At 41.1% G+C, this 22,284-nt stretch overlaps 1 protein-coding gene across 5 annotated transcripts in view; it reads right to left on the bottom strand.

Moving 5' to 3' along the window:
• The window catches only part of PolD1 (DNA polymerase delta), a 163,097-nt gene extending 147,800 nt beyond the window's left edge, over window positions 1-15,297 (bottom strand). For 2 of the 5 annotated variants that reach the window (XM_045763351.2, XM_069324247.1), the window contains exons 1-2: window positions 15,205-15,280; window positions 3,574-3,656 (exon numbers count right to left, since the gene is read on the bottom strand). In XM_045763351.2, coding sequence (XP_045619307.2) covers window positions 3,574-3,632 — 59 coding nt within the window. In that variant the 5' untranslated portion in view covers window positions 3,633-3,656; window positions 15,205-15,280. Of the gene's footprint in view, window positions 1-3,573; window positions 3,657-15,204 lie in introns of all 5 variants that reach the window. The other 3 variants (XM_045763369.2, XM_045763378.2, XM_045763359.2) reach the window with 3 other exon arrangements.
• Between the last annotated feature and the right edge of the window lie 6,987 nt (window positions 15,298-22,284).

A 22,284-nucleotide genomic window follows, 5' to 3' on the forward strand; every position in this document is an offset into this window, starting at 1 on the left:
GCCCGAGGCCAGGTTTGACTTGTGAGAGTTTGGTCCACCAAGCTGTTGCTTGGAGCGGCTCGCAGACCCACATGCCCACCACAGCCTGGTAGGTCCAGCATTTTTTTTAGAAAACAATCTAGTTTTCTCTTGAAGATGTCCACGATTGTTCCGGCAATATTTCTTATAGTTGCTGGGAGGACGCTGAACAACCGCGGACCTCTGATGTTTATACAGTGTTCTCTGATTGTGACTATGGTACTACTGTTCTTCACTTGTTCTATTCTGCATTTTCTTCCATATTGTTCTCTCCAGTACGTTGTTATTTTACTGTGCAGATTTGGGACCTGACCCTCCAGTATCTTCCACCTGTATATTATTTGGTATCTCTCTCGTTTCCTTTCTAGTGAGTACATTTGCAGAACTTTGAGATGATCCCAATAACTGAGGCGCTTTATCGCGTCTATGAGTGCCATATATGTTCTCTGAATTCCCCAGGGAGCCGTTTGGCCGAGCGGACAGCACGCTGGACTTGTGATCCTGTGGTCCTGGGTTCGATCCCAGGCGCAGGCGAGAAACAATGGGCAGAGTTTCTTTCACCCTATGCCCCTGTTACCTAGCAGTAAATAGGTACCCGGGTGTTAGTCAGCTGTCACGGGCTGCTTACTGGGGGTTGAGGCCTGGTCGAGGACCGGGCCGCGGGGACACTAAAAAGCCCCGAAATCATTTCAAGATAACCTCCCCCTATTTCAGCAATCTCATGCTCTGAGGGAAAAAGTGAGTACCGAGCAGTACTCACCACAATTAGGTGAGTACGGGACAGCACAAGTGATTTGAAAAGTACAGTACAACCATTGTAATGGGATCCCTGGATTTGAAAGTTCTCGTAATCCATCCTATCATTTTTTCTGGCTAACACAATATTTGCTTGGTTATGCTCCCTAAACGTTAGGTCGTCGGACATCATTATTCCCAAAGCCTTGACATGCTGTTTTCCTACTATGGGCAGATTTGATTGTGTTTTGTACCCTGTATTATGTTTCACATCCTCATTTTTGTCGTACCTGCGTACAGTGGCACCTCGACATACGATTGCCCCTACTTAAGATAATTTTGAGTTACGATGTGAATTTCATCGAAAAATGCGACTCGACATCCGATGGTGTCGTCAACTTCTGATATTTGTTGGTACACGTACAGGTCGACCGAGCGCATGGTTCCCAGTCACGCAGCCGACCTGCCTCAGTTTACTACAACTACCCGCCTATAAGAAATCCCGCTTTTGTGGTGATTTTTTGCATTTTGAACATTAAAGTAATTATTATATAACACGCCATGAGTCCCAGGAAAGCCAGTGGTAAGGCTCAACATATGAAAACCCATGTAAGGATGACCATAGAGCAGAAACAAGAGTACAGAATGTCTCTTCCTCAACAATTAAGAAAATGTGTGCAGCATGGGAAGAATTGCAAACGACTCGCCCAAATCAAGCTGCAGTAGGTCGTTGCCTTAACCTATTCAATGACACTGTGATGCATCATTACAGACAAATGTTAAAATGAAGGGAAAAACAAATGTCTCTTGACAAATTTGTAGTGAGACAAACAAGCACTGAACCACAACCAGGTCCTAGTGGTATTCAGGCAAAACGTAGGAGAGAGAGAGTACCCCAGAGAAAACATCACTGCCTGATGTGATAATGGAAGGGGACTCCCCTTTCAAACAGGAACAACTCTCCTCCTTCCCCCTCATCACCATCTTCCATACGCCATCAAGAGCCCTCCATAAAGGTAAGACACTCTTTGGTACTGTATTGTAATTAGAAAAAAACATTGTATTCAGTATAAAATGTATTTGTATGTTAATATTTTGGAGGGTGGGGAACGGATTAATTCAATTCCCTTTATTTCTTATGGGAAAAATCGCTTCGACTTACGATCCGTCTCTGGGAACGGATTAGCATCATAAGTCGAGGCCCCATTGTACCTGGAATTTATTACTATTAAACATCATGTTATTTTCTGCTGCCCAATCAAAAACTTTGTTAATATCTGCTTGTAGCTTTTCAATGTCTTCAGCAGAGGTAATTTTCATGCTGATTTTTGTGTCATCTGCAAAAGGATGACACGAAGCTGTGACTTGTATTTTTGTCTATATCTGATATGAAAATACGGAAAAGCAGTGGTGCAAGGACTGTACTTGAGGTAAAGAGCTTTTAACTGCGCTTAGACTCAATTATATTTGATTGACTGTTACTCTTAGTGTTCTGTTCGACAGGAAATTGAGTATCCAGCGTCCTACTTTACCAGTTATTCCCATTCACCTCATTTTGTGTGCTATCACTCCATGGTCAGATTTGTCGAATGCCTTTGCAAAGTCTGTGTATACAACATATGCATTTTGCTTTTCTTCTAAAGCTTCAGGGATTTTGTCATAGTGGTTGAATATGTGTGACAGACAGGATCATTCCGCTCTAAATCCATGTTGTCCTGGGTTGTGTAGTTCATTATTTTCCATAAAACTAGAAATTTGATTCCTAATCACTCTTCAAAAACTTTTATTATGTGTGATGTTAGTGCAACTGGTCTATAATTTTTTGCCAAGGCTTTACTACCCCCCTTGTGCAGAGGAGCTATATCTGTAGATTTAAGAGCAGCTGGTACCTTTCCCTGTATTCACCGTCCTACTTTACCCCTACTCACCAGGGACCTGAGAGCTGAGTGGACAGCGCTTCGGATTCGTAGTCCTGAGGTTCTGGATTCGATCCCATTTGGAGGCGGGAACAAATGGGCAGTTTCTTTCACCCTGCTGCCCCTGTTAGCTAACATTAAATAGGTACCTGGGAGTTAGACAGCTGCTACAGGCTGCTTCCTAGGGGGAGGGGTTAACAAAAAGGAGGCCTGGTTGAGGACTGAGCCGCGGGGACGCTAAGCCCCGAAATCATTTCAAGATAACCTCACGATAACCTGTTATTCCTATTGACCGCATTTTGTGGACTATCACTCTATGGTCATGTTTATCAAATGCCTTTGCGAAGTCTGAGTATACCACATTCTGTCTTTTCTTCTAATGCCTCAGTGATTTTGTCATAGTGGTCATGTAGCTGCGAGAGGCATGATCTTCCTGCTCTAAATCCACGTTGGCCTCATATACCAATGCTAGTATTCACTGCAGTGCCAATGCCATCCTACCCGATTTTACACAATCCCACAATCTAGGAACTTGTCACAATTTTTCTTTAGAGAACAACTAAATGTGATAACATGGACAAAAAAGGCATTGTATGAACTTCATGGTTGTTTAGCAATCAACAATAGTAGTGGCATTTTTAAGAGTATTGGAATACTGATGAGAGTCAGACACTACTTTCTGTTTAACAAAAGCCGAATGTTACGGGAATGGAGAATTTTATTCAATTAAAAAATATTACGGCCAAAGGGTCAAATGTATGCAGTACTCTGCAATAATATTACAATGCAAATTTATATCAAGTTATGTGTAAGCAACTGATACAGCACGTGTATATAAAATATAATTCAACAAATAAATGATGCATGGAATAGATCATGTGATACAAAAATTTATTACACTCACCTAAGCTTCTTTGCTGCTGACGAATTATTTACATTTGATGAACTTTGGCGTTTATCCATTTTAAAAGTATTTCCTTTCAACTCCTGAAAAAAAAAAAATCATTGAATGTAATGAAAAGCCATTTTCTGGCTGAGCCCCGGTGTCTCCCTGAAGTTGCTATACTGATTCAGTGCCAGACTACAAGGTGCCATCAGCTGCAGAGTTCTATTTGGCCTACTGAGGACCACAAGGCAGAATCTGGTCCCCTAAAGGTGCATAGGGACCAGTGACAATATGAAAAATTTTATGTTAATTTATTCATGTCTGCCACGACCATGAGAAGGAACCCATTAAGTCAGAAAAGAAAACAGACTGCAGCCTCAAAACAGCCTAAATAATTCCCCCAACAATGTAAACAATTGATTGAAAATTTGTGAAACTAGCAAAAGCAAGTTCACCCCACCTCCTCCCCATCAAAAAGATATCTGGCGACCTGTTCGATTTCCAAAACCCCTGTGCCCGAATATTGACCCAAAACATATTTCCAAATACAGCAGCAAGAGCACCATATTTCCGCATATCACAGGAGCGAGGGTAGACAACAGGGCTGGCAAGACTTGATAACCCTGCAGACAACCTGAGACACACGAGCCCTGGAACAGGTAACCAGGAAAACCGGATCCAGCCAGAGCACGTCCACAGTAGCTGAACCAGTGGCATGCAGGTAGTGACATAAAGCCACAACCAGACACAAAATATGATGCACCCCGGCCTAACCAACCAAGCATCAACTACCGAAGGGCCCCTCCGGAAACCAGCCATCTCATTTCTTCGCCAGAAAAGGAGGAGTTGGCTGCAAATGAACAAAACGACCTCCAGGACCAAAGAAGCAAAAACCCGTGCCAGAGAAGAGCATGAACCTCCACCAACCAACCCCCAGAGGCTAAAGCCAACAAGAACAAAGTTTTATAAAAACACTCTCAGACCGAAGGAGCCACAACAGAGAGGAGAGGAGAGAAACGAGAGCACCTGGTCCAAAGACAAAAAAATCTCAGGTGGCGCATGAGCAGGCTGGAGGTGAAAAAATGCACAAGACAGCTTGCAGAACAGAGCATAAGTGACATCCATCCCGAATGCAAGCTGGCGAGGTTCCGCCAACACCACTCGATACAAATTGACAGTATTCGACATGAGATGCCCGTCAAAAATAAAGCCAAGAAAAAAAGACAAAACTACCTGAACAGACACAGACGAAACCCTATGAAGGGAAAGGAAATGTCAGAAAGACCTCCAAGAGACTTCATACTGTCTCTGAGAAGATGACTGCAGTGAAGCCACCTGATCATACAAATAGCATCCGCGTCAGAAAACCCCAACGTGAAGCACGGAAGAGGAAGTCAAACCAGTGAGATACCTCACTGGCACGACCTACTGAAAGAGGCGGAGCCGCGGAAAAACCATCGGCTTCGGACAACATGCAAGCAGTTCCTGAAACAAAGGCTGGGCCAGCCACCATGGAGCAAGGAGAACCACTCTTCCTCGATAGGATTCGAGCCGAGCCAGAACCCAAAGAACAACTGGACCAGGGCATGAAGGAACTCGAACCTTCCCCCACCTCAACTAATCGGGAAATGGCACCATGCATATTGGGAGGCGCTGGGACCAAGCCGACACAAAGAGGTCCACCTCCGGGCGCCTGAATGTCCGACAAAGTCAAAGGAAGGAGGGTGTGTCGACCCTCCACTCTGTGGAAATAGGGATGAAGCGAGACAGGCTGTCCGCCAGGTCGTTAGACACCCCCCCTGAATGTGAACTGTATGGATAGCTAAACCATGAGAAGTCAGCAGGAGAGCTACCTGAAGCGACCAGCCCCAAAGAGTCACAGACCACAGAGAACATCACCCCGGTTGAGACATTGAACCACAGGAGAGCAGTACAAATGGAGGCGAATCACCAAGCCCTGAGGTAACCGAATCTGCCGCAGCATCTGCCTCAGTTGCAAACTCCCACACCGTGCTGTGAGCCCAACAGAAGGACGGAGCCCAAAGCCCTTGGCCGGCCTGGTGAGTGCTGGTCACAAAACCCCAGCCGAGAGATGAGGCATCCATGAACACATCGAGCTAGGGAAGGGAAAGGTGCCATGGCACTAAACCCTTAAAAACCCACAGAGGAAGCCGGAGACGCAGCAACCGATGCAAGGACCCCGGAGGTCAAACCCAGCGATTACAAGAGAGGCAAAAGGGGCTGCCCCCGAGGATACCAGAACAGCCTCCAAAGCCAAACCCTACCCAGCAGTAAGACATGTAAGGAAAAGTTTAGGCTTCCGCATAACTGCTCGAGCAACCACCGAGTGACCCAGGTCCCCCTCAAAAGCAGCAGACGATGAGACTGCAGCCGGAGTAAAGCCACAGGAGGGAGACAAACGGACGCAGTCCGAGAATCTCACATGAGGCCCAGCCAAGGCCGAACCCGGTACAGAACCAGACAGGACTTCTGCCAATTCTCCAGGAACCCGAACCCAGCAAGTTGGGAAAGAACCATTTCCCTGGCGAGCAGACATGCAGACTGGCTGGGAGCCTATACCAACCAGTCGTTGAGGTAGGCCAGAACCCAAATACCAAGCAGACGAAGACAGGCCACCACGACCCTAGTTAAATGCATGAATAAGCTAGATGTCAGATTCAGACCGAATGGAAGGCATCAAAAGTGGTAAGCCTGATACCCGACCATGAAACCTAACCAATCCCTGAACCCCGGATGAATAGATACATGCCAATAAGCATCCTTGAGGTCCAAGAAATCATCCAAGCACCCAGCACGAGAAGAAGCCAAACCTGGGACAACATAGTCATCCGAAAGGAGGGGCAAGGAATCAAACGGTTCAGACAGGACATGTCGAGAATGAACCGAAGATTTGCACAGTCCCGTTTCAGAGCCGGAAACAAGCAAGAAACCCACTTGAGGGATGAAGTTGTTTCGACCATGCCCAAAGGAACCCACTACAAGATGACCAGATAGAGACGGGGAAGAAGCCTACTCTACGAACTTCCCCCCCCCAATGCCACCAAAGTTTAGTTTAGTTCATTTATTATGCACCCCATACCCATCTTGTGGGCAGTAGTGGAAAGGGTTACAGAGGCACATAATGGGCTCAGGGACTGAACCCCACAATTCATTTAGCTAAGCAAGTTACAATCTTGATGAGCTAGTTACAAAATTCAATATAAGTCGTCACATCAACAATGGGTTCGAGATTGACCTCAAGTACAGGTTCTAAATTAAGCAACTGACATATATGGAGAGCTAGTGTCAAAATTTATATGTTTGTCCTGCACACCGCCCCCCATCCAGTGGGCAGCGGTGGATCGGTTACAATCACTCAGTTACTACCTACAGTTAGCAAACTGGGGATATTTGGCTAAAATTTCTGGTAGCAGATCATTTTGAATGAAATATTTACACATCGCTGGAACATTGGTTATAGAATTGTCTCTAAATTCATGTATCTTTTCGCACTCCATCACACAGTGACGGAGGGTGTGCGAATAATTTTGTTGACACAGTTTACATTTGGTCAGGTCTACATCAGCAGATAATGAAAATTCCCAGAGATACTTGTAACCGAGTCTAAGCCAAGCAGTAGTAACATCTAGAAGTCTGCTGATTTTATTGGATGATCCATAGATGTGTGGCTCCTCTTGCATGATAGTATGATGATAGATGGAATTACTGGTGTCAATTTCACTTTGCCTCAGATCTACAAGATCTTGTTGAAGTTCTCGGTGTACTGCTGCTCTCAGATTGCTCATTGACAATCCAAGGTTACACTCAACGGCTCCTTTAAAGGCAGATTCTTTGGCTAACTTATCAGCTCTATCATGCATTCGGAGGCCAACATAAGATGGAGACCACATGAAATGGACTCTGTTACCATCCTTAATAATTTTGTTGTATTTGTGTCTAGCTTTGGACACGAGCATGTTACAGTTATGTCTTAAAGAGTTGAGAGCATTTAAGGATGATAAGGAGTCACTTACAATTAATGTATCAAGTTTGGAGACTTGTACACATTTCAGTGCAAGGATCAAGGCAAATAGTTCGGTCTGAAGAGTAGAGGCCCAATTGCTTATACAGACTCCACACTCAAAAGTACAAGCCATCGCCCATTGTCAGAACAACTGCACTTCCAGCTGCACCCGTGGTGCGGTGTAGGGAACAATCAGTGTATATGATTTGAGAGAGAGAATGCTCTGTGGACAGAGCATCAATATGGCTTAAGGCGTTGAGCTTTGCCTCAAGACGAAGCTTGGGCTGATCTCTAATTTGCTTCTTGGGTGGAAAGGGAGGGATTAAAACTGGAAAAGGTGTAACCTCCCACGGTGCAGGAAAGTGCCGTTGTTGTTTCTCTTGGTACAAATCATGAACCTGATACATTCTGAGTTGAGTTCAAGTTTTTGCTATCCATTTGGAACAATGCTGATCTTCAATAAAGAAATTCTGGAGGGCTTCTGTGCAAGGATTAGGATGAGTTACCCTAAGCATTTTTATACCAATTTGACAGTTAATTTCAGTAACACGATCAACAACGCTCAGAATATTAAGTTCCTTTCTCATATTAAGTACCTTTGTGGTACGAGGGCACCCAAGGATTATCCTCAAGGCTTCGTTCTGCAACTTTTCAAGCCCTCCAAGCTTTCTTTCAGGCATCAAAACAAGCAGAGGTGCAGCATAATCCACTAAAGATCTGATGTATACAAGGTACATCATTTTGACAATTCTGACATTGGCACCATAGCCTGAGTGATAACCTGCAACAGCCTTGAGAGCTCGGAGCCTCTCTTTATACTGACGACAGAGTCTGAATACAACAGGACCATACAGTGGCACCTCAAGGCCAAGGTATTTGAATCTGTTTACATAGTCAAGCTGGGAGCCATCAGACAGTTGCATCTTGCGAACAGCTCCTCCCTGCCTGGGTGGGCGCCGATTTAGTATCTTTGTTTTCTCTGCTGAGATAATTAAACCTAGGTCCTGACATGAGTCTAATACAGAGTTAAGAGTGTTCTGCGTGTTAGCATACCCAGTGGTGTGTATCATTATATCATCAGCATAGCTAATGATGTGGACGTTGGGTTTGCTCGGTATAGAGTTTAACAGCGTGTTTATTAAGATATTAAATAAGGTAGGACTGAGGACACCACCCTGCGGGATACCTAGTTCAAAGTCTCTTGTTACAAGGCCGGAAGAAACGACACAAAAAGCCCACGAATCGTAGGACCAAGCGCGGGCAAACAGAGCCAGCCTTCCCCCCCCCCCCAATTACCCCACGAAAGATGCCGACACGATCTCCGAGAAGCCGACTTCTGCGCACAGCAACCACCTGCCGACCAGACGAAGAAGGCCCCCGAGGACACACTGGCTCCAAAACTGGAACCAAAGGCCCACCTTGACCTACCGAAGCCCGAGCCCTGGCACGACCACCTCGAGAGGAGCGAGAACCTCCCCCCCCTCCCCCTTTGAGCACCAACAAATCAGAAAAGGGGTGACAACTAGTAGAAGCTGCCGACAGAAACTGAGAAACACCAGTTTATTGACCATTGAGGCGGGACCAAAGAGCCAGAGCTCATCCCCCCACAAGTAAAACTAGGTGAGTACAACTAGGTGAGTTCAGTCCTCTAGAAATAGCAGAGGACAGAATGGAGATGAAGACTGCAAAGTCAGGGCCCAAGCTAAATCTAATGAGAGGCCGAGGACGGCCTGTCGACATACGAGACTAGAGGTAAAAAACATAGACACCACCTCCCGGAGGATCAGCGCAAACAGCCTCAGCAGCCGAAACCAGAACCCCCAGCCAAAGGCCCCTTACTCAACGCCCCCACATCTTCCGAAAGCCAGTCCGAGGAAGCTCCAGAAGACCAGAGAAGCGTAAGACTGAAGTCAAGTGATCTCGAGTTCGATAGTCATCTGCCGCCAAGGCAGACAAAAGAGAGGGGGGACCTAAGCGTGTAACGGTACCAGACCCACATCACAGGAAAGCGCAGGGGCAAAGAGGTGCTCGTTGAGGAACTCCAGTGAGCGCCCCAAAAAACACCTGCAACATCGAGGAAACCTCACTCCACTCAAGCATGTGGGTCTGACAAAACCCGCACCAAACTCCCAAAGAGAAGAAAGGGCAGTCCGCCAGCTAGGGAATCTCTGGAAACTGGTACCGCATCTCTGGAAACTGGTAATCCATTATAGTGTGTAATCACCAGTGTAATCATTTCCATCAATTTATATTGAAGTTATATGTCGAAATCAAATATTACTACAATGAAACTATTCATCTTAACCTAATCTGTTAGATTAAGGACCTGCCCAAAATGCTATGCATGTTAGTGGCTTTGCAAAACTGTAAAAACACCAATGTTATGTACTCGCACAAACCCAATGTCCCTTCATGTAAATGAATAAATTTGTTGTTGTTTTAGATTCAGCTACTCAGAACAAAACCTTTCAAGCAGCACGGGCTACTGTATGCCCGTCATACTCACCTGGCACAGGAGACATGCCAATACTGTAAATAAATAAATAAATAAATATATATATATAAATATATACATACCTAATTTTATAACAAATTTTCCTACCATGTGCTACAAACTCACACTGTATCTTGTGCTACCCTCTCCCCTAATATTAGTACTTAAGACATGCAACTTCACCAAAGTAATCACTTCCATCAATTTATATTGTAGATATTATGTTGAACTCAAAATTTCCTATAATGCACCTCTTAATAAACTTATCTGTTAGATTAGCAATTAGAACAATAACAAACTCTGGCCCCTGACAGCACTTGGCCCCTTACCTAAATCTTGGAATATGTTAGATATTAAATCACTGTACACACTCTCAAGTTATTTATTTATTTATTTATTTATTTATATACAAGAAGGTACACTGGGTTTGTGAGGATACATAGCATGGTATTTACAATCTTGTAAAGCCACTAGTATGTGCAACGTTTCAGGCAGGTCCTTAATCTAACAGATAATTTTAAGTAGGTAAATTCTAGCAGAATTAATAAAATAACAGATATCAGATAACAGATATCAGATAACAGATTTTTGCAAGAACAAAAATGAGATGAGAGAGATTAGTAGGTATATTAAAGCACATTGGTAGCTCTGATTGATTGCATTGACATCTTGATTGGTAATTTAAACAAAGATTAATAAGCACCATACAGCAAATTGATAGCACATATAAAAAGACAGCAATGATCACAATGGTAAAGTTGTTTGGATTAGGTACATAAAGATTTGGAGATTGGGTAGCACTAGATACAGTGCAATTTTAAAGCAACAAGGTAGGAAACTATGAAGATGAAAATAGGTACTTTTTAGTTTTCTTTTTGAATGGCGCAAAAGTTGGACAGTTTTTCAATTCATTAGGGAGCGAGTTCCATAGACTAGGTCCCTTTATTTGCATAGAGTGTTTACACAGATTAAGTTTGACTCTGGGGTATCAAAGAAATATTTATTTCTGGTGTGGTGATAATGGGTCCTATTACATCTGTCCAGGGAGAGTTTCAGAGCATGGTTTGCATTTAAGAACAGAGTTTTGTAAATGAAGTTGGCACAAGAGAATGTGTGGAGTGAGTTTATGTTTAGCATGTTTAGGGATTTAAACAAGGGGGCTGAGTGTTGTCTGAAAGCAGAATTTGTTATTATTCTGATAGCAGACTTTTGCTGGGTGATGATGGACTTGAGGTGGTTTGCAGTGGTTGAACCCCATGCACAGATACCATAATTAAGATAGGAATAGATTAGTGCATAATATAGTGAGATGAGAGCAGAGTTAAGGTATATAATATCTGATTTTGGAGAGTATACCAACTTTTAGAGACTGTTTTAGTTATGTGTTGGATGTGGGTGCTGAAGTTGAGTCTCTTGTCTAGCAATAGGCCAAGAAACTTTCCATCATTTTTATTACTAATGTTAACATTGTCTATCTGAAGCTAAATTGTATTTGTTGATTTGCTTCCAAATAAGATGTAGTAGATCTTTTCTATGTTTAGTGTTAGTTTGTTGGTTGACATCCATAAGTGGATTTTTTTAGTTCATTATTAACAATATTATTTAGTGTATGTGGGTTGGGGTTTAAGTAGATGAGGGTAGTATCATCAGGAAACAATATAGGTTTAAGAATGTTAGAGACATTAGGCAGATCATTGAGGTATATAAGAAATAGGAGAGGTCCCAAGAGGCTGCCCCGTGGCACTCCAACGGTAATTGGTAGAGTGGGAGAGGTTATATCATTGATTGCTTTTCATTGGTGTCTATCACTAAGATAGGATTGGATATAGTACAGGGCATGGCCTCGGATTCCATAATGATGGAGTTTACATAAGAGGTAGTTGTGATTAACAGTATCAAAGGCCTTTCTCAGGTCAATGAATAGTCCAATCGGAAACTCATTTTTGTCAAGGGCTGAGTAAATTATATCAAGGAGACTAATAATTGCATTATTAGTACTCTTTTGGGAGCGGAAGCCAAACTGAGAGGGGCTGAGTATGTCAAATTTTACAAGGTAGGAGTAGAGCTGTTTGTAGATAATTTATTCAAATATTTTTTATAGTATGGGTAGGTTTGATATTGATCAATAATTGTTTATGTCTGCTGGATTGCCTCCTTTATGAACTGGCATTACTCTTGCTTTTTTAAGGATATCAGGGAAGATATGACACTTTAAGGATTTGTTGAACAGCAGAGCTATGGGTGGCGCAAGGGCATGGGAGGCGCTCTTCTATACAATGGACGGGATTTCACTGATGTTCCCAGCTTTGGTTTTGAGTGAGTGTATGATGGACACAACGTCTGTCGGGCTGACTGGTGAAAGGAGAAGAGAGTTTGGATAGCTGCCTGAGAGATGTGTTGATATGTGTCTGAGTCTGTGGGATTTTTCTGGCAAGTTTAGCACCAACCGATGAAAAGAAGCTATTAAATTCTTTTGCCATTTCTAAATCAGTTGATGGTGTATAGCCATCCTTAGAGAGTTTTATCTGGTTGGGAGTGTTGTTTAGTTCCTAGGATATTAGAGATGGTTTTCCATGTGCTTTTCATGTTCCCTTTTGCTTCTTTGAATTTTCATAATATGAAAGTTTAGCTTTTCTTATGATACTGGTGAGCACTGATGAATACCTTTTAACTACTTCCTTTGTAACTAGGCCAATCCTAAATTTCTTTTCATATTCATGTTTTTTGTTGATTGATTTTGAATATGTCACTTGTGAGCCACGGATTGTTTATTTTTTTGTCAATTACTTGTTTGGTAAAGAGGGGACAGTGAGTGTTGTAGAGGCTTAGAGTACTGGAGAGAAAGAGGTTAGCTAATGAGTTTATATCCTGGGTATTATTGAATTCAGATTCCCAGTTAATATTGTGAAGTGCATTTGAGAGGTGCCTATAGCTGCTTCAATGTGTAGCCTGAGTGTGAGTTTCTTGCTTTCTGGTGGTGTTATGTCCATGTTTGCTATGAGGAAGGTAGGATAATGGTCAGTTGTTCTGTCATAGATTACCCCAGATGTAAGGGGAGCTGTTATATTAGTCCATAAGTGATCCAAGGTAGTGGCAGATGTTTGAGTGACTCGGGTGGGCTTGGTGATTGTGGGGATTAGCATACAGGAGTTCATGCTGATACAAAAATAGTCCACTTGAGGGTTATGTTGTAGACCCAGGTCAATATTGAAATCACCTCCTAGAATGATGTGATTTTTGTTGAGATTGTTATTTATGATAAGATTCCTTAGGTTATCTGAGAATGAAGCTATATTGGTATTGGAAAATCTATAGATGCCACCGATAGTCAAGGAGGATTTAAGGGATTTACTGGAGAACTTGGCAAGGGTATATTCACAATAGTCGTCTCTATCACTAATGACACTATTGCATATGACGGTATCTTTGTAATATATTGCTGTGCCACCTCATTTTTTTATTAGGCCTGCAGTTGTGAATGGCTTTATAACCAGCTAAGTTGTAGAGTTGGGTATAGTCTTTACTTAGCCAAGTTTCTGTTAAAATAATGAATGATAATTTAGTACCCAGTGCTGTGAGTAGTGCATTTATATCATCAAAATATGTTTGTACCAAGTAACCTAACATTTTGGTTGTAAACTGATAAGTAGGTGCTATTTAGGAGTTTGTTTTTTGCAAGATTTGCTGTGTAATACCTGCAATAGTGATGATCAATGTGCTGATTGGTGTAAATATGAGAAAGAAGATATCGATCAGGATCAATATCAGTACAGTAGGCATGTAGATGCAATGGGGTCACAATACAATAAGACAAGCAATTATAGGAACAGTTAAATACTATATCTGCTGTAAATAGAAAGTAATTATAGCAAAACACAACAATACATGCAAGTACACAAAAAATAGAAACAATTAAAAGTAGAATAAAGATCACCGAAGATAGCCAAGAAGGATACAGAAGTTAGGTAAAGAGAGAAAACAAAAAATCAGTAGACTGACAAGATTAATATACTGTATAGCAAAAATAATAAGATAAATAATAATTGTAAAGTAAAATAATCTTAAATATAATTAATTATATATAGCTTAGTTATGAACCTATAATTAGTATGAACTTAAGAAAACAAAATGAGCTCAATAATTAATTTCAATAAATGACATATACTGTAAATCAAATTACAATTAAATTTAAAATTTAAGTGTACAGCGTACTGTGTTAAGTGTTAAGTAAAAGTGTACTCTATATATCTAAAACTCTGAACTGTAATGCCAATCCTGATCTTAAAAACTTCCAAGAAGGTTGTAACAGAACCCACGAGCACCACACTAGAAACAATTACCCATTTCATTATCTACTTCATATTCCAAGAGTGTGACTTAACCAAAGTAGAAATACTCTGCGCATCAAGGGTCCCAAAATATGGAATGACCTTCCCAGTCATCTCAAAGACTGCCCATCTCTCAACCAGTTTAAGAGAAAAACTAAGCACTGTACTACCTAATCAACTCCATGTAACCTACCTTACCTCCTAAATGTCAACCTATGTCTTGCTGTTATCAAACATTAGTGATTAATGACTAACTTGTCAAACCGATGATATCTGCCAAGTATAAATTTGGAGAATTGTATGCCATCTGTTTATTTAGTTAAAATAAATCTGCTATTGAATAAATCTGCTAATCTAAATAAATCTTTATCTGTTATTCTGTTGCAATTTTCTGCTGTTCCATTCAACATGTAATTATTGCCATTCTTTATTTTCAACTTCAGTTCAATTCTTGCCTTTGATCTCAATTAGTTTTGTCTAGGTTTTTAAGTTTATTTTTCCACATCTTGCCCAAAACACTGCATACTACTGTCTTTAATTCAACATTATTTAGGTATAGTATATACTTGCTCTATCTAGAAATCCAACATTATGCTTGTAACTCATTTTGTATGTACAGTATATACTTTTCCATACATAAAAATATCATACATAACATTTCTGGACCTGCCCGAAACTCTATCAGAAAGAACCAGCTAAAACTCTCACTGAGCATATCTACAAGTAGCCCAGCCTTTTCACCCAAGAAGACACATTACACGTACAGTATATTAGAAGATATGAAAATATATGACGTTACCCACCACCTCAACAAACCTAGCGTGAACACTAACACAACACCTCTCAGAACTGCCCAGATACGTCTGACGTTTTGTTTACACTCCACCTTCACTTCCCGCGCGCGCCAAGCCAAGACACAACGGTCTTAATAATTTATTTATTTACTTATTTATTTATTTATATACAAGAAGGTACATTGGGTTTGTGAGAATACATAGTATTGTATTTACAGTCTTGTAAAGCCACTAGTACACGCAACGCTTCGGGCAGGTCCTTAATCTAACAGATGCCCGAAACGCTTTGCGTAATAGTGGCTTTAGGCATTGTATATACTAGCACTACCTATAATTCAACCAATCTTTGTAAAAATTTCTTGTATGTATGTACCTTACCTAAATAAACATTTTATTATTTTATTTATTTTATTTAGATAATTTTAAGTAATACAAATACGAATTCCTCTACGAATACCTCTAGGAAGCAAGAAGAGATGTTACAAAAGTTAGAGAACCATTTTAACTCCCTACAACAGCAACACACTGCAACCCAAGAAGAATCACACCAACCATAGGGGACATCAACCTAGCAGAGCAATCTTTTCATCAAAAAACTCTCAGCCATTATAACACCCACTATCCTATGCTTACGGAACAAGTCACAACCAAAAGGCTTAACAATCCTTGGCTTACAAAGGGAATACTTAAATCCATTAATAAAAAACATGACCTTGAGAAGAAGTATAGGTTAGGAACCGTCTCCAAAGAATTCTCAAAGAATTACTCGTAATTCCTATCTAAAATAATTAGACGAGCCAAAACTAAATACTACGAAGATAAATTTACCCAAATAAAGAACAACATTAAAAAACTTGGAGCACAATTTCACAAATATTGGGATCAAAGAAGATTTTTAATAACAAACCAACACTCCTCTCCAATAACGATGGTCAGCTTTCAGCCTCTGATTCTGCTATTGAGTTCAATAGGTTCTTCTCTTCCATTGGGTCATCCCTTGCAAATGATATTCCATCTTCCAGTACTGATGTTAAGGACAATCTTACAGGTAACTATCCACAGTCTCTGTACCTAACGCCTACTAATTCCACTGATGTTACAGACATAATCCTTTCCCTTAAAACCAAGTCTAGTGCCCTTGAGGAGATACCAACTCTTATTTACAAAAAAAACTCCAGATTTTTAGCTCCTGCCATTGCATTGCTCTTCAACAAGTCACTTGAACTCCAAACCTTTCCAGATATTCTAAAAAAAAAAGCGAGAGTAACCCCTGTCCACAAATGTGGTGATCCCACTGATGTTAACAACTTCAGACTATATCAATTCTGCCAAACTTATCAAAAGTATTTGAAAAACTAATCTATAAGCAGCTTTACTCTTATCTAGCCAAACTCAATACACTTAGCTCTTGTCAATATGACTTCAGATACAAAAAAAAACACTAACGATGGACTTATTAGTATGATTAACTTGATACATACAGCTCTTGATAAAAAAAGAGTTCACTGTTGGGTTATTTGTAGACCTACGTAAGGCTTTTGACACTGTTAACCACCAAAACCTTCTTCTTAAATTACAACATTATGGAGTCAGAGGTCACTCCCTGCAGTACATTAAGTCTTACCTTACTGACAGGCTCCAGTATGTTTCTGTGAATAATTCAATTTCTCCCACCCTACCCATCAACATTGGTGTTCCCCAGGGCAGCATACTTGGCCCTTTCCTCTTTCTCAGCTACATTAAGGACCTTCCAAATGCCTCCCAAAATCTCAAATCAATTCTATTTGCTGACGATACGACCTTCATTTACTCCAGTCCTGACCCCCCCTTGCTCTAAATGTCACAGTGAATGCTGAGCTAAATAAAGTCCATCACTGGCTAACTGCTAACAAACTCACCCTCAATATTGACAAAACTTTCTATATTTTGTTAGGCAATAAATCCTCAAATCAAATAAATCTCAGGATTAACAATACCCAAATTTGTAATAAAGTAGATGGCAGATTCCTTGGCGTTCTCACTGACCACAAGCTGAATTTCCAGGGACACATTCTAAATATATCAAACAAAGTTTCGAAAACTGTTGGCATTCTTTCTAAGATCAGATATTATGTACCTCGCCCTGCCCTGGTGACACTCTATTATTCTCTCATCTATCCTATCTCAACTATGGTATATGTGCTTGGGGTTCTACTACCCAAAATCATTTACGTCCTCTAATTACTCAACACAAAGCTGCTATTAGGAAAATATTTCACTCTGGCCCCAGACATCACTCGGTACCCTTACTCAAATCTCTGAATATGTTAGATATTAAGTCCCTGCACATCCTCTCATGTGTATTATATTATATATATATATATATATATATATATATATATATATATATATATATATATATATATATATATATATATATATATATATATATATATATATACATATATATATATATATATATACATATATATATATATATATATATATATATATATATATGTATATATATATATATATATATATATATATATATATATACATATATATATATATATATATATATATATATATATATATACATATATATATATATACATATATATATATACATATATATATATACATATATATATATATACATATATATATATACATTTATATATATATGTCGTACCTAGTAGCCAGAACGCACTTCTCAGCCTACTATGCAAGGCCAGATTTGCCTAATAAGCCAAGTTTTCATGAATTAATGTTTTTTCGACTACCTAACCTACCTAACCTGACCTAACTTTTTCGGCTACCTAACCGAACCTAACCTATAAAGATAGGTTAGGTTAGGTTAGGTAGGGTTGGTTAGGTTCGGTCATTTATCTACGTTAATTTTAACTCCAATAAAAACAAATTGACCTCATACATAATGAAATGGGTAGCTTTATCATTTCATAAGAAAAAAATTAGAGAAAATATATTAATTCAGGAAAACTTGGCTTATTAGGCAAATCGGGCCTTGCATAGTAGGCTGAGAAGTGCGTTCTGGCTACTAGGTACGACATATATATATATATATATATATATATATATATATATATATATATATATATATATATATATATGTCGTACCTAGTAGCCAGAACGCACTTCTCAGCCTACTATGCAAGGCCCGATTTGCCTAATAAGCCAAGTTTTCATGAATTAATTGTTTTTCGACTACCTAACCTACCTAACCTAACCTAACCTAGCTTTTTCGGCTACTTAACCTAACCTAACCCATAAAGATAGGTTAGGTTAGGTTAGGTAGGGTTGGTTAGGTTCGGTCATATATCTACGTTAATTTTAACTCCAATAAAAAAAATTGACCTCATACATAATGAAATGGGTAGCTTTATCATTTCATAAGAAAAAAATTTGAGAAAATATATTAATTCAGGAAAACTTGGCTTATTAGGCAAATCGGGCCCTGAATTGTAGGCTGAGAAGTGCGTTCTGGCTACTAGGTACGACATATATACATATATATATATATATATATATATATATATATATATATATATATATATATATATATATATATATATATATATATGACCAGCCAAAAGTCAAGAAACAATCCAGCTGGGACAGCCACATTGTAGACAAAGAAGGCACAGCTTTGCTGGAGGCAGCAACAACCCCCAGTGATCGTTCACGCCCCACAGCTGTGCAGGCTCCCCATGCAGGGGACTTCCTTTTGGCAGTCCCTATGTCTGCGACAGGCACACGTCTTGATCCGCAGGAGCTCCGTATTGCAGTCGCTCTCCGTCTTGCTGCCCCTATCCACACTGTTCATAGGTGTATTTGCGGCGAGGCAGATGCTGACGAATATGGATTGCATGGCCTGCACTGTGGAAAATCTGGTGGTTGGTACACTAGACACGACGAAGTCAATGACATCATTAAAAGAAGCCTTGCCTCTGCTCAGTGTCCAGTGGAGAGAGCCCCGCAACCTACTGAACCGTGACTCTGTTAGCTTTGCCGGCCGACCAGACGGAATCACACTGCGACCGTGGAAGGGTGGCAGACAGTTGGCATGGGACTATACTTGTGTATCCACCCTGGCAACCACATACATCAACCTCTCTGCCGGCACAGCAGGAGCCGCGGCGACATGCAGAGAAAGAGACAAGTCAGCCAAGTACAGGCAATTAGATCATCGGTACAACTTCGTTCCAATAGGGTCTGAGACCCTGGGCCCATGGGGAGAGAGTGCAAGAAGGTTTCTTAAGGATCTTGGTTCCAAGCTCATTGACACCACAAGAGACCCTAGAGCAGCAAGTTTTCTCTTTCAGTGCTTCAGTGTCGCGATCCAGAGGGGTGTAACGGTTCTTTTGTTACGTAAAGTATGGTGACAAATATACACAGACACTAAGATACTATATATATATTTGGTCGAATATACAGAAGTACACAGGTGATACTTTGGTGTGAGTTGAGCGCACTGAGCGTCGGTACAGTATCTCGCAAGTGTCTGCTCTAGACCACACTTGAAAGTAGACTCTTTAATGTTTGCTATTCTGCTGCTTATATGCTCGGGCAACACCTCACCGTGTTGCCCGGGCAACGCCTCACCTCATTCATCTCCAAAGGTTGACAGAAATATTAACAATGCATTTGGAGCGAGTATATTATTGGGATAATCTACTCGCTACAGAACTCCCCCTCCCAGGGGATGAAAGGAAAAATACTTGATCAAGGAACTTAGCTGGTCGGTGAATTGTACGCCCTGCTCGCGTTACATAACCCTCAAAGTTAACTTCCTCCTCTTCGCTGATGTCATCTAACTGGGGTCGTAGGGTGGGAGGTCGCACAGGATCGTCCGTCGTCGTAGGATCAGGTTGTGGTGCGGCTGGTAACTGGGGTTGTAGGGTGGGAGGTCGTACAGGATCGTCCGTTGTCGTAGGTGGCGGTGCTGCTGGTAACTGTGGTCGAAAAGTGAACTGCGTAGTCGGCGGATGTGTCTCTGGATTTAGCAGTGTCGCAGACGTTGAGACGAAGCCTGGATCAGAGCAGAGAGCTGAGTGAGGCCGGAGTCGTGGAGCTCTATGTGGGAGAGCGTGGCGGCTCGATTGAGAATTGTGAGTGTCTGAACTCGGGGAGCGAGAGCGTGGCGGCTCGATGCGGTCGTAGTCTGCTGTCTGCTCTGTGTCGAAGCTGTATAGCGTCTTGGGTTGATTAGGACTGTACACGCCGAGTACTACATTGTTGACTGTGGAAATTGTAGTCTGGTACCAAAAAGATGTAGGCAGTGTGTGGACAAGCTCGGTGTAGCAGGAGAGAAGAATGTGCATAATTGTTGCGTTCTTGGGTCGCTGGTGGAGCATTTAGATCCGGGGCGGATGGGCTCGGGCACCAGGACATTAGGAGGTAATGTAGGCACGTAGTTAGGACAACGAGGGAATCACTGCTAGAGCTGAATTGTCCTGGAGGCGACGAAGTGTCGGAAACGCAAGCTGTAAGTCCTGTATTGCGCAAAGGGCTTGAGTCGGCCGAGTATCAAAATGCAGTGAACGTGTAGATGAATCTGATAACAGAGCAGCTGTCGTGGGCGTAGGACAAGCAGTGCCCTGGCAGCGACGGAGAGTCGGCAGGACAAGCTGTAGATCCAACATGATGTAATCATTGATGAGGCTGTCAGATGAGTGAGTAACGATCGTGGAGCAGCAAGCCGTAGTAGATGAAAATGAGAGTCGGCAGGACAAGCTGTAGATCCAACATGATGTAATCATTGATGAGGCTGTCAGATGAGTGAGTAACGATCGTGGAGCAGCAAGCCGTAGTAGATGAAAATGCAGGGATGGACGCGATGAAAATCATAGCTGTGGCGAGGGTGTTGGCAGTGTTCCATCACAGCAAACAGTAGCAGTAGAGGTCCAGTGAGAGTCCATGTTGTAGTCCATCGTCGAAACTCTCTGGGGTCACCAATGTAACGGTTCTTTTGTTATGTAAAGTATGGTGACAAATAAACACAGACACTAAGATACTATACATATATTTGGTCGAATATACAGAAGTACACAGGTGATACTTTGGTGTGAGTTGAGCGCACTGAGCGTCGGTACAGTATCTCGCAAGTGTCTGCTCTAGACCACACTTGAAAGTAGACTCTTTAATGTTTGCTATTCTGCTGCTTATATGCTCGGGCAACACCTCACCGTGTTGCCCGGGCAATGCCTCACCTCATTCATCTCCAAAGGTTGACAGAAATATTAACAATGCATTTGGAGCGAGTATATTATTGGGATAATCTACTCGCTACAAGGGGAATGCTCGCTGTATCCTCAGTTCCTGCCCGGCGTCGGAGGAGTTCGAGGAAATCTACAGCCTCTAGGAAGCAAACTTTTTTTTGTGTCCTCTTAATGTTAATTTTTTGTATAAAATCAGATATGTAACTGAATAACCTTGCATAATAAAGTGTACACCATAAAAAAAGGGGGGTGGTAGGAGAAGCGAACACTCTTACGTATTCAGAGTTAAATGGCAAGTTTTTCCCTGAATGCTCTGTGTTCCCTTCTCTGAGGCCGGGTCCCTATAATTGCACCAGAGGTGCAATTATATATATATATATATATATATATATATATATATATATATATATATATATATATATATATATATATATATATATATATATATATATATATATAAATATATATATATATATAAAACGCTGAGCTGTAATGTCAGTCCTGACCTTAAAAGCTTCTTAGAAGGTTGTAACAGATCCCATGAGCACCACACCAGAAACAAATACCTATTTGATATTACAAGAGTACGACTTAGTCAAACTAGAAATGCTTTACAAATCAAGGGACCTCGAATGTGGAATGACCTTCCCAATTATGTTAAAGACTGTACATCTCTCAACCAGTTTAAGATAAAAACTAAGTACTACCTAATTAACTCAATGTAACCTACCTCACCCCCAAAATGTCAACCCATGTCTTCTATTTTAAACAATGCTGTTTTGTTGACCAAATTGTATTTTTGCTTTTTTCTGCCATGTTTTCCCATTTTTTTTCATTCTTTTCTTATTTTTTCTCAACACAATTTATA

The sequence above is a fragment of the Procambarus clarkii genome, chromosome 14 (genome assembly GCF_040958095.1).
Source record: "Procambarus clarkii isolate CNS0578487 chromosome 14, FALCON_Pclarkii_2.0, whole genome shotgun sequence".
Taxonomy (NCBI): Eukaryota; Metazoa; Arthropoda; class Malacostraca; order Decapoda; family Cambaridae; genus Procambarus; species Procambarus clarkii.